Source organism: Berghia stephanieae, chromosome 2, assembly GCF_034508935.2.
Source record: "Berghia stephanieae isolate SIO BIC M18660-M18661 chromosome 2, UCSD_Bste_1.3, whole genome shotgun sequence".
Lineage (NCBI taxonomy): Eukaryota > Metazoa > Mollusca > Gastropoda > Nudibranchia > Aeolidiidae > Berghia > Berghia stephanieae.
The window spans coordinates 36,074,255-36,087,336 of record NC_088361.1 but is presented as its reverse complement, the minus strand read 5'-3'; the positions used below and the strand labels follow the sequence as shown (position 1 = coordinate 36,087,336).

The 13,082-nt window shown below is 34.6% G+C and overlaps 1 protein-coding gene across 1 annotated transcript in view; it reads right to left on the bottom strand.

Moving 5' to 3' along the window:
- LOC144964797 (potassium/sodium hyperpolarization-activated cyclic nucleotide-gated channel 3-like) overlaps window positions 1–13,082 on the bottom strand; it is a 157,118-nt gene that overhangs the window by 100,517 nt on the left and 43,519 nt on the right. Inside the window, 1 exon segment of the mRNA XM_078899426.1 lies at window positions 804–967. Within this exon segment, the coding sequence (XP_078755552.1) occupies window positions 804–967 (164 nt within the window).

The following is a 13,082-nucleotide window of genomic DNA, read 5'->3' as shown; positions in this document are numbered from 1 at the left end:
TGTATAAATTTGGTATCAAATTTTAAAGCATAAAATAAGCTATGATTGGGTACCAAAAACCCAAAATTGAAAAATCCGACTTAATACCGTTTCGAGGCGGAGGGTCACATATATGAGCTGACAATAGTGCAGGATAAGCATTTGGAAATGCGTAAATGATACAGTGCCACACAAGCAGAAAGAAACTTTGTGTACAGTTTGGCGTCATAGGTGATAAGGCCGCATGTCTGTAATTGGGTCAAATTGACATATTGACACTGGTAGATTATTGAGCCCAACGCGCATTTTGCTATCTGAATTTGGTGACTCTATGTCAATCAATAAATGTTTTATTTCAAAAAATAAGATATGCGACTAAATAGACTAAAAGACATATTATGAGCAAACATTTTTTAGGTCTCTTGTAAAATCTGTTGTTTTTTCCCCCCGATATGCTACCCTTGTCTTAAGGCAGCATAGTTTATCAAGAAACTGTTGATTGATTCATCAAAAGGAAATAAATCGTTTAGTGTCTTCAACGGTAATTCTATGATAAACACGATGCATTCAAGAACTTCCAGCGACATTCTCTGTTTATCGATTTGCCTTACGGCCATGTTCTGCTACCAAATATTACTCAGCCGAAGCCGTTCTAATAGGCGTAATGTCTCGTCTTTCATGTTAAGTGTTGTTGGCTAGGGTACCCTTGTAAAGGCTTCGAAAAAGTTTTGTGGGTTATATAAATGCTCAAAGTTTTAGTTTTCTTTGTGTTTCACTAAGCTGCGTCAACATTTTATCAAAAGCTGAAGATAAATTATAATTACCTGTGCGGAAGTTGATGACGATATCTAGAAAAAAGACAGTGTCTGATATACAGTTGAAGACTATCCAATGTGTGCTCAAGTCATCGTTGAAGAAGGAGATTGCGACGGGAAGAATGATGAGGTTTGCTATCAATAACACCAGCATAAATAAATCCCAATAAAACCTGAGGGGAGAAAAGTAAGAAAGAAGGAAATTAATGATAATAAATATTAAATAATATAAGGGTATATGACGGAGAGACTGATTAAGATATTTGTAGCAATGACAGCGAGAGGTCTGCTGAATGATGACAAAACGTGCATATTATGTTATTTCAACCAGAAAACGTTTAATTCATATCTATGAATTGAAAGTTATAGAATTTTCAAATGTTTCAATTTAAAGTCATTTTTTAAAACTATCATGTTGAAGGCTTTTTGATCAGAAGGAGGTTATAATATCTAACCTTAGAGTGCGGATATTTTGGTATATAGAAGCTCAATAATTGTGTCTGGGTAAATAATGTCTGATCAAAATTTAAAAAATGTTTTTTGTCACTGCATAACAAAGGCTGGTGTTTGTTTTCGTGTTGTTGTTGTTGAATTTATCAGGAATATACTGAGGTCAGTCTGGGCAGAGCCACAGACGAATAGGTTGGGTGGGTAAAATAATGGAACGGGGGGGGGGGGGGGGTGGATATGATGGGATTGGGGAGGAAGAAGAAGGCATGAAGTTACATGAATCGGTGCCAAAACCAGTGCATAATCTACTAAGAGAAACGCCTTTGGGATTGACGAATGGAAGTGACGGCGGGGGGGGGGGGGGGGGGGGGGGGGGGATAGTTGAAGGGGTGGTAGATCTTAAAACACATAATAAATACAAATACGAGACCAATATTTTTAAAATGGACCACATTTGCTTGGTTTAACTCATGCAGGATAGAATAATAACACAATATATAATATTCGGTTTCTGAAACAAAAGCTGCAATGACAGGAAAAATAGTTTCTCGACAATAGCATGTCGTATGCAAATCAAGAGAGCTGTTTTAAATTTTGATTTAACTTTATTCTATCACGATAATTATGTGATTTTTTCTTTCATTCATTTACCATTTGTTTGTCCATTACCTGCTTTTCTATTGCCATTTAAACACTTTGAAAGTTTTTTTAAACCACTTAACTGAAAAAACATGTACTTCAAAATTTGGTCAGATAACTCGTCCTTCAAATATCAATCGAGTTAAATGACTCTCACCTTGGTAAAAACTCTAAAACCTGAGATCTCAGAACATGTCTTTCCAGAGTACGGCAGTTAACTGGTTAACCAACATCATCCATAACCAAAGAAGAAAAAAATATGACATATCTCGCAAAAGACTTCCAATGGGAAAAGCAAGAATATACAGGCGCTTCGATTTGTATTTACTGTCAGTAGAAAAAGATGAGCTGGTAGATAGAAATAAAATACGCTGTGAATTGAGAGACCTTAACACAATCTATGCAATAATATCAAATTACATAAATATAATGAACATAGACAAACCCAATTAGCAAATTCCATTTTTTACGTCTCGCCATTGTCGTTTTTCTTATTATCAAAGGCAATCAAATTCATAACTGAACCTGCCAATTTTACGGTGACGCCCAATTCGTCAACTATATACATCATGATTTCCCCAATTCTGTATCAGGAATCAATGTATTTGCCTGATATTACTATATATGACCCCATTTGCTCTTTCCCATCCAATAGGCAGCTTCAGTCAAGGTAATAGCAACACACACTAAAGAAAAGAGGAAAGTTACCAGGAGATTTCATCAAATCATGTTTCCAAAAGGGTTAGACAAGAGTCTCAAACATCGATGACCCTTCATACAAGCCAAATAATATCATGAAAGGAATCCTATTTACATTTCCCCTAGCCAATAATAATTTTTTTTATTATTTCCTCTTACCTCTCATAAATTTCTCACCTACTCTAACTCTTACCAATACATCAGACAAATACTATTTGTCTCGGAACCATTTTATTGTTGACGTGTTTAACAAGAAGCGGTGACTGCTACACGGATCTGTAATGTAACATAAACACTGAATTTTTCAGTATCGGAAATATATCATTCTATACTGGCGTACTTTGTAAAACACATTTTAAAAACTTTTGGCCAGAAAACAAGTCCTTCAAACATCGATCGATTAAAATGATCCCTGATCTTGTGAAAACCTCCCAATTCTGGAAATTCAATGAAGTCCCATAACTAAGAGTTTTCGACAAGATGATATGATGACAAGATATTCTAATCGATCGATATTTTTCTGGCCTAAATTTTGTTAAAAAATGATTGAGTACCACAGTATAACAATTTTACTAGTAACCGTTAGCCACAAGATTATTCTCCTCCAAATCATAATTTCTTACATTAACTGTCTGATTGTAACAGTAGACCTCATTGACCGATTAATTTTTCTGCGATACTGGCAGACAAGAAGAAGACACACAAGACACAGTTACACCCCATAAGCTCAAGAAATGGAAACATTTTCAAATTCGTTTAAAATATCAAAAGACGGAGAACTACTAGGACACAGGTATAGATTGTTCCAGACTGAAAGGCCAAAAGGAGGGATTGATTTCTCCAAACGCGTCCGATGAATTTGAGATTGTCAGATATGCATCAATATATTCTTAAAAACTTGAGTGTTGTGTAGGCCGATTCCACTAAATCGCTTAAATCGCTTTACAAGGGGTCTTTAGCCAACATCAACACTTAACATGTATGAGGAGACAAGACGCTTGTTACAATGGTTACAATTTTTCTTTTCGACAGAGACAAGGCTGTTATCGGCCAGGTACTCGTATTACACCTGAGTACAGTGAGATAATAATGTGAGTAAAGAGGTTTCATCTACAAGCCACTTGGAACAAGATTCGAATTCTGGACCTTCCGGTCCGAAGGCGTGTGCCATACCACAAGACCACAAAGCCGCAAGATTTGATATCCAAGTCTGTCGATAAATGGTTAACACTGTTAGAAATAGGTCTTTATTTACTCCAGTACTTAATGTCTTATTGACCGATTTGAGCAATTTTGTGAGCTCACTTATGGTAGTCGTGATGTTGGGGATTGTCTCGTCAATGGAAATAGATACTTATTTGTGTCTAGTACAAACATCACATTTACATCCTTGCAGTGTCTTGGTTTTTGGGAGACACGAAATAATCTGTCCTATTCGGTTACTTCTTCTTCTTCTTCTTCTTCTTCTTCAATTCTTCTTCTTCTTCTTCTTCTTCTTCTTCTTCTTCTTCTTCTTCTTCTTCTTCTTCTTCTTCTTCTTCTTCTTCTTCTTCTTCTTCTTCCTCTTCTTCGCTTCCTTTTCCTGCACCCTCCCCCTCCTCATGCGCATTGTCCTCTTCCTTCCTCCTACTTGTTATCTTTTCATTTTTTTTCTATTTTAACTCGATATTGATATTGACGTCGATAGTGATTTCAAAACACAGAGACAAGGATATTATATATGTTTGAATTTTTGATCATCCCGACCTTAAACGATTTTTTTTTCGATTTAATTAACTGAAGTTATTAGTTGTCATTTTGAAAAGAAGTTCATACAAAGCACATCGATTGTCGGCGAATCAAACCTTCGAAATCTCTACTTACGAGCTTTGCGCATCAGGTGTTATTTAATTTTGGGCGGATCAGACATCTGATGACCTGATCCGCCCAAAATAAAATAAATAAAACACGGTGCGCAAAGCTCGTATATAGACTTCAGAGTTTTGATCAGCCGATCGTGAAATTCGAGACTTCAGAGGTTTGATCCGCCGACATTCGACATCTTCTTTCTCCCATGATATTATGGCTTGCTTTGTTATAATACTCTATCGTCACAAAGAGGTATTATGTTGCGATACACTTGTTACCGGAAATTGAATTTTTAGCCACAAATGATTAACTTGGAGTTTATTTCTTTTCGTTACCTTGGAGTATAGATACAATTTCTCAAATTGCAGTATAGTCGAAGTTCCTATTTCGTCTCATTTTAAGTATAAATTCACTTTTTAAGGCCCGGTTTATGTCGCCACAATTCCGTTTAGGCGACGGGTCTCATATAATATAAGATTTGGCTGTACATTTACACTATCATTCCTTCCTAATAATTTTTTTAAAGAATCAGAATGTGTATTCCCCTGGGATCTCATTTTTCTTGTACTTTTCAATTCCTGGTTCAGCAGATGACATTCCATATTTTTTGTAATGTTGCCTTTGTTTTCTAGATTGTTTATAATCTGATTCATGAAATGAATCAGCTTCACAAATATAAGTTTGAAGCTGATTGGAGAGAGAGAGAGAGAGAGAGAGAGAGAGAGAGAGAGAGAGAGAGAGGGAGAGAGAGAGAGAGAGAGAGAGAAAGAGAGGGACAGAGAGAGATGGAGATCGATAGAGATAGAGAGATCGATAGAGAGAGAGAGGGAGAGAGAGAGAGAGAGTAAGAGAGAGATTGATAGAGAGTGAGGAACGACATGTGTGCAATACTTCACACTTTCTTTTGGCTTGATTACACTAAGGGGTCAACTGATTGTGATGTCTCGAACGCTGTTTTTAATCATAATAATGTTGTAAAGTATTTTCCATGTGAATACACATTTGGATTGCTTTTAAGTTACATTCTCTCACCGTACGCAGGTGTAAAATGAAAATCGGACAGTTAACAGTGTTGTCTCTATCGAAAAATAAATTGTAATATTGCCTACTGGGCGTCATGTTTTGTCCTATCTAAGTTATAATGATTGGCTAGGGACCCCTTGTAAAGCGATTTAAGCACACGTAGTGGACATTGCACTATAAGAAAAATGCTCTGGTTTTTTTTTAATGTTGAAAACCCCACTTCGGCCAATACAAACAATTTAAACTGTACTTCAATTCAGAACTAAGTATAGAATATAGAAAGACGAAACGTCTTGTTTGATTGGTTGATGGCGAAAAAATATACTTTCATAAGGATATAGGTACAAAGAAAAGAAGAGTATCTTTTTTAATAAGTCCTGTAATAATTAATTCAGTGATACATTTTATTATGTGCATGCTTTAATCTGTATAGATCCATAGACTCCTACATTAATTGAATTCCGTCTCCCCGTCCTCCCACTGGTCATATTCTTTTGATCTAACTCTATTCTTCCACCTTCAACTTTAGATTCTGGACAAATGCAGCATCAAATAATGATAAACAATAACAAAATTATCAGTCACGTTTTTATAAATAATTTTATGACAAAATTTATTTATTTTATTTATATCAAAACTATTATTGTTATTGTTATTTATATATCCCAACACCACGAATAGTTCGATCTCCTTATTTGAAAACAAAAATTCCCCTTCAACGTGAAAAAATCGATTCGAATTTGACGCCCGGTATAATTTGGTGAAGGAATTTATTTGAATCCGGATTTGGCAACCAACAGACGTTTAGTTTTTGTTTTATTTTTTCCTTTTTCCTCCGACAATCGATTTCTTGTCTTTAACCACAGTGGAGGTTGTTGAAGACATACAAAAGTTCAAACCAAATTTAGAGACTGATGTGAGTTCTTTTTACTGTATTGTTTACGCTTTGCAACTCTTATTTCCAACAATATTATTGCTGCATTACTAATATGCGACACACGGTATTAAAAAGGAGCCTTCCAATTCAAAATAATTAGCCAGTAAATTTGAAATAAGGACTGTAATAAGATTTAATATAAACTGGGGCGAAAGTTTATCGTGGCAGTTTTCCTCACATATTTTTTTTCTATAAAGTATCATTAAAATTAAGCCAGTTTTATTGACCTTTGTAATGTGAGGCAATTAAATGGTTGAGTTCTCGAGTAGACAATACTGTGCATTAGTCACCATACAATACCATATATATATATATATATATATATATATACGTTTTGACTTCCCATAGATGGGTGGCCCATTGTCCTATTAATGTAAAGCGATTTTGTATGTGATCTGTCACTTGATGGATGGCATTGGTCAAAACCTGTTATATATTGTTTTAATATACTGCCGTTTTATTGAAGAACACAGTATGCGTTATTGGTTAACATTGCAAAAACTGTGTTGTTAAAAACAGAGGCAGTATCATAAATTATAATAAATAAGTACTGCAATATTGCCTGCAGACAAATCTCAATCTAACTACCTAAGAGAATGTAAAGACCAAAAAAAGAGAGAGTTCCAAATGATTTATAAATTAGATTTTTCTAAAATCAAACAGCCTATTTGTATTTTTTAAACAAGGTTGCTAGATCTATGTCATGTCTAAGCGTACTCAGGGGAGCCTGACCACAAAAATAATGACAGTCAAAATACCAAAATTAACCAACTTAGTTTTTTCTCATTCTTCCTTGGGATCCTAATTTTTGGTTAAATAATGAGGAGCTTCACAGCGTGAGAGAAAGACACCTCTTCCCTTCTCGCATTGTAGATGTTGTCCCGAGTATAGCCAGAATTGTAAAGAACTATAATAAAATGTTGAATCACTCCAGTGATAAAAAAGAATGCAAGTCTTATTCTCAAATCTAATCAAATTGCCTGATTTGATCAATGCAAAGAGATAGATATAGAAGAAAAAAGACAAAAACTGAGGTTGCTAACTCACAGAAAAGCAAACATATATATATATATATATATATATATATATATATATATATATATATATATATATATGTATCTAACTTTGACAGATTATATTATGTTAGAATGAACTGGACAATAGAGGATTGAGTTTAAAGTCTAAATTATCAGAGAAAAAAAATGTTAGTCTTCGACCTGTAAGATAGAATAGCAGTATGTATGAAAAGTGCTGGAAAAAGAAGATAGAAAATATATGGGGGAAACATTTTTTAAACAACAAAAAACCCCGATGTTTTTGTTTTTTTACTGTTTCATACGCACATTTTACAGACCAGATCTTTATCATACACCAGTGCCTGCTCCCTAATTTGTCACTTTGATATTTTTGAGAAACGATGCCAATTTGTCATCCTAAAGACATCTAAACTTAACCTAGTTCTAAAGCATTTGGCTAGAAATTCAATTTCTATTATATCCACGGCTTCTAACAACTCTTTATTGATCTCAAAACGTGCAAAAAAAGCAACTCCCTCTTTCACGAAAACAAATTTGGTAAGCAATTTATCTGCATTTTTGTAACTCACTTGAGCTTGAATAAAGGTAGTCATCACACCCCATTGACATCGTGAAAACAAATCGATAATCCACTCGTTTTATTTTTATTTTATTTTTTTATTTTTTTTCGTTTTCAGGGATTCTTGACATTAACAAAAGATTTCACGGCAAAATAAACAAGATTGCCATTGTCACTAATCCATGTGTAGCAGCGAGGGAATGTAAAAATATTGTAGTAGTAGTAGTCCTTCAGAGCCATTAGGTCTATGGGACCGGATTTTATCCCCGGTTTCGATAGCGTGAAACGGACAATAGTGATTGGTTGCCACTCTTAGGATTGGACGCAAGTCTACCATAAAGTACTTTCCACCAGATGTAACAGACACAGTTACTCAATCACTGTTGGTTGGACAGGGGGGTCTGAAAAAAAAAAATCGACTTCAACCGGGATCGATTCGGTCCCTTTGCGAGATAGTGAGTGCTCTACTAACTGAGCTATCGGGACCCCCAAAAGAATTGTGTTAGAGTGTAAAATAAATAAGAGTTGGCAGCAAAGAAAATAGAAGGGTAGAGGATAACATGATCTTAATTTGACGTGTTCTTATTTGCAGGTCTAATAACCCAGATAAATTGTTTGTTTCTAATTTTTGTATTGGAAAATCTCTCCACCAACGCAAAATTTTGCCAGTCAGTTTTAAGTGTAACACCGAGGGAAAGTCAAAGAATTGTGTTAGAGTGTAAAAAAATGATATAAACATATGCAGCAGAGAAAATAAAGGAGTAGAGAAGAATAGAATCTTAATTGAACCAGCCCGACGTATTCTTATTTTCAGGTCTGATAATCGTTTTGGACTCAATGTTGCAATAGAAATGACTCAAACCAGTGCAAAAGATATACATTACAACACTGTTTAATCAACCCCATAATTGTGTTTGGTTATCAGACCTGCAAATATGTGCACGTGGGACCAGCCTCATCAATCTTCTATTATGTCGAGATTAACCAGATGATGAAAAGTGGATTGAAATCGAAGATAATGAAAACTGGAAGTTTACCGGGTTTTTTTACTCTTAGAGAAATTCAATTCTTGATCTTCGATAAGCAAATTATAAGCGATATACAAGAATGTTATTTATGGCTATATTTTCATTGTTCAGCTCTCTGACAAACCCGAGATAAATACGATTTTAGGCTAAAGGCCACACCTGACGTGAACATATTTACAGGTCTGATAGCCGGACGAAGTATGGGCTTGTTTAACATTGTTGTAATGGAGAACAGTTTGCGTTGGTCCGAGAGTTGTTCCATTACAACGAGACCATAAAAATTTGGGTCATCAGTACCCCTCGGTTACAATGAATAAAGATAATCAGTTTGCTATATAATGTCTAGCCAAAAGGGGTTTATGTAGCGCAAAATGGGACCACGATCGATAATTAAAGGACGAGTTTTCTGGTCAAATTTTGTGCGGGTATGTGGTCTAGTGGTTTGACACTCGCTTTGGGATCGGAAGATCCAGGGTTCGAGCCTCGCTCGGCGCATATTTGAATCCTTGGAAAAGACTCTTTACTAACATTCTTTCACCGTACTCACGTGTAAAATGAGTAACTGGCCGTTAACAGCGTTGGCTCTGTACGAAAAACATTTGAATTATCACCCAACAGGCGTCATGTCTGGTTCTACATGTTTAGTGTCGCTGTTGGCTAGGGACCCCTGTAAAGAAGTACAAGATGTATCAAATTTAAAGATCAATAATAGCAAAAGGTTTGCGCTCATCAAATATAAGGCTCGAACACATTACAACAATGAAATCGTGTTGTTTGAATAGGCTACTACTGACTAGAGAGCGACCAAGTTTCCACGACATGTCTGTAAATATGGACCTATAATATTCCATTTTAGCGGGGAGGGAGGGGTACATACACATAATGTTATCTACAAAGACAGACCCTTTTCGGCTCAATTACTATGGGTTTATGATAGATTAACACCTCCGACTACAACTTAGAAATGAGCGATAGCGAGATTTTCATGATAATGTTATTTCTTCCGTTATCAAGACAATCCTCTACTAGATAGATGTTCTCCACTATCCGCTCCAATAAGTTACCCATCATTCCCGCTCTTTCTTACATAGGTCTGCGTATCTCCCATTAGGCATAGACCACCAGGAACTCGCAATGATTAAATTTATTATTTCTTAGCCGTCATAATTTACTCCAACAGTTAATTCCATGCTTTTTAATTTTTCCTTGGGTGTCTTCAGTCTTCAGTCTTAGCAATACCACTCATTCGTGCATCTCCCTTCTGCTACCGATTTTCTTTTCCCTTGTGAGTTTCAGTTCCATACATTTCTGGCAATTCTTCGTTCTCCATCCTAATTACGTGTCCAAACCATAAGTCTCTCCCTAAATCACACGATGTGACGACGTGACGTGCTTAGATCATTTAATGTAGAGCTCTCTTTCGGAGACAACTGATTAGAGATGAAAGGTCAATGTCCTACATAATGTGAGAATTGAAAAAGAGTATAATGAAGGCTGATCAACATTGGCTGAACACGAAAACTATTCGTGTCCATGAAGAAAACATAGATAATGATTTATCTCCAAAAGGGTGGCTACCCTATTGAATATTGTATTTTAGCTAAATTCTTTGGAATCAAGCGACGTGCCGGAACCAAGCATATCTGATTATAACGACGGCTTTGCCTTGAGTTTTAAAAATAGTGTTTTGACTTAATGTCTTTTTCGAAAATATACGATTATCTAAACCAATAACATAAAATAGATTCATTTGTGCGATTCGTTGCATCGTCTTGTAACATTCAGTTTGTGACTTGTGGATTAGAACATAGATAGTTGAGTTCTCATTATCCTCACATGTAAAATGAGTATCTTAACGGTAACATCGATGACTCTGAATAAAGGAACGTATAATAGAACATTACAGACGTCATCTCTTGTCCAATGGCACGTGTCGCTGTTAGATTGGGACCATTACAAAGCCTTTTAAGTATATATTAGTGGAGCTTTTGTGGAGTATATTATCAATGCAAAGGCGGTACTTTTGCATGCTTTAGTAAATTATAAGACAGATCCGTCAAAATACACAAGTCAAAAGAGGAAAAAATTATTGTCTCCATCAGGATTTAAACTCAGACCATCGCATTCAAATGGGAATGATAACTAACCAATTCGCCAACGACTAGGCTAGCACAGATTGGAACCAGATCCGTTTGAGAATGAGTTGAGTGAACGAGCAAAGAAATTACTGCGTTCCCGCCCCTTGTATAAACAAGTAATTATCTCCTTCTCATCTCAACCGTACATTGAAATAAACACGTATATTAAATTTTGGCCAGAAAATATCGATAGATTAATATGACCCTTAGGGACTTTGCTCGTTCACCCAAGTCATTCTCAAACGGATCTGGTTCAAATCTGTGCTAGCCTAACCGATGGCGCATTGGTTAGTCATCATTCCCCTTTGAATTCGACGGTCTGAATTTTGAATTCGTGTTTTTTATTCATTTTAACATACGACAGATCTCTAAATCGCTTTATTCCATTCACTATCTATAGAGACAATAATGGTTCTCATGCAATTATTTGCATTGTTCTAATCGTCTTGTAAAGTTTTATTATCGTTATAATGTACAAATATGATGATACGTTTTGTTGTTTTTCAAAAAGCGATAAATGGTTGTTCCCTGCTTTGCGGGTTCATTACGATTATTTTTGGTTGTAACTATAATAATAATAATAATAATAATAATAATAATAATAATAATAATAATAATAATTTATTATATAAATTATTATTATTATTATTATTATTATTATTATTATTATTATTATTATTATTATTATTATTATTATTATTATTATTATTATTATTATTATCATTATTAATATTATTATTATTATTATTATTATCATCATCATCATCATCATCATCATCATCATCATCATCATCATCATCATCATCATCATCATTATTATTATTATTATTATTATTATTATTATTATTATTATTATTATTATTATTATTATTATTATTATTATTATTATCATTATTATTATTATTATTACTATGAACATCATTATCAGCTTTATAATTGCTGTTTAATCTTTATCATGACAACTGCAGTCATTATCTATTATATTATCAGTATTATCTTTGATCATACAGATGAATCGTGCATTGGTTTCACTTGAGGAAAAGAAAGACTAATTATATTGTGAAGTGAATTATATCTGTTTGTGCGGGTGCGTGAGAGGTGCTATTCTTATAATTTTAGCCAGTGATAACAATAAACAGTCTAACATGGATAAAATAGTTATCGCTATGAAGTCTCGTTATCCAAAGTACGACAATATTTTTGTTTCTATAAATAGACCATCTTGCTCATTCAATGATTATTCTATATCCGGTCTTCATGAATTATTCATGAGTATGACGGATATGACCGTCAATCTTAAAAGCAAAATTATTCACATTTGAAATTACTTCACATGTATGGTTAGAAACTATCTAAGCTATAAAAATGCTGTCCTTTTCAAAACAATTTTTTATCATTTTTCCAAGACTATTACTTCAAGTTATGTTAATAAATTAAGACACTCCCAACTTGATCAAAATTCTTGATTTTGAGGATATATGATTTACGACTGTTTGAACGATTGAGGGAGTGGATTCATCTTAATTTAGCTTAAGTTTGTTTTCATTTTTTTGGCAAAAAATATACATTGCAAGTCTTTTGCAATATCTCAATTTAATACCAGTCTAGACATAAATTTGCATTTCATAGTGATACAAAATAGGGTGAGCCATATGAGTAGAAAAGGTGTCTCTATTTGAATAGAAAAGAATAAATTTGATGAAGTTTGATGTCATGTTTCATGTCATAATTTACTTTTACTTTCCACTTGAGTTTCTCGAATATATCGCGACTTAGAACTGAGTTGAAGAGAATATCTCGGTGATTTAAGTGTATCCTTAGTACATCTTGTGCGGCAATGTGGTCTAGTGGTATGACATTCGCTTTCGGATCGGAAGGTCCTGGGTTCGAGCCTCGCGCTCGGCGCATAGTTGAGTCCTTGGAAAAGGCT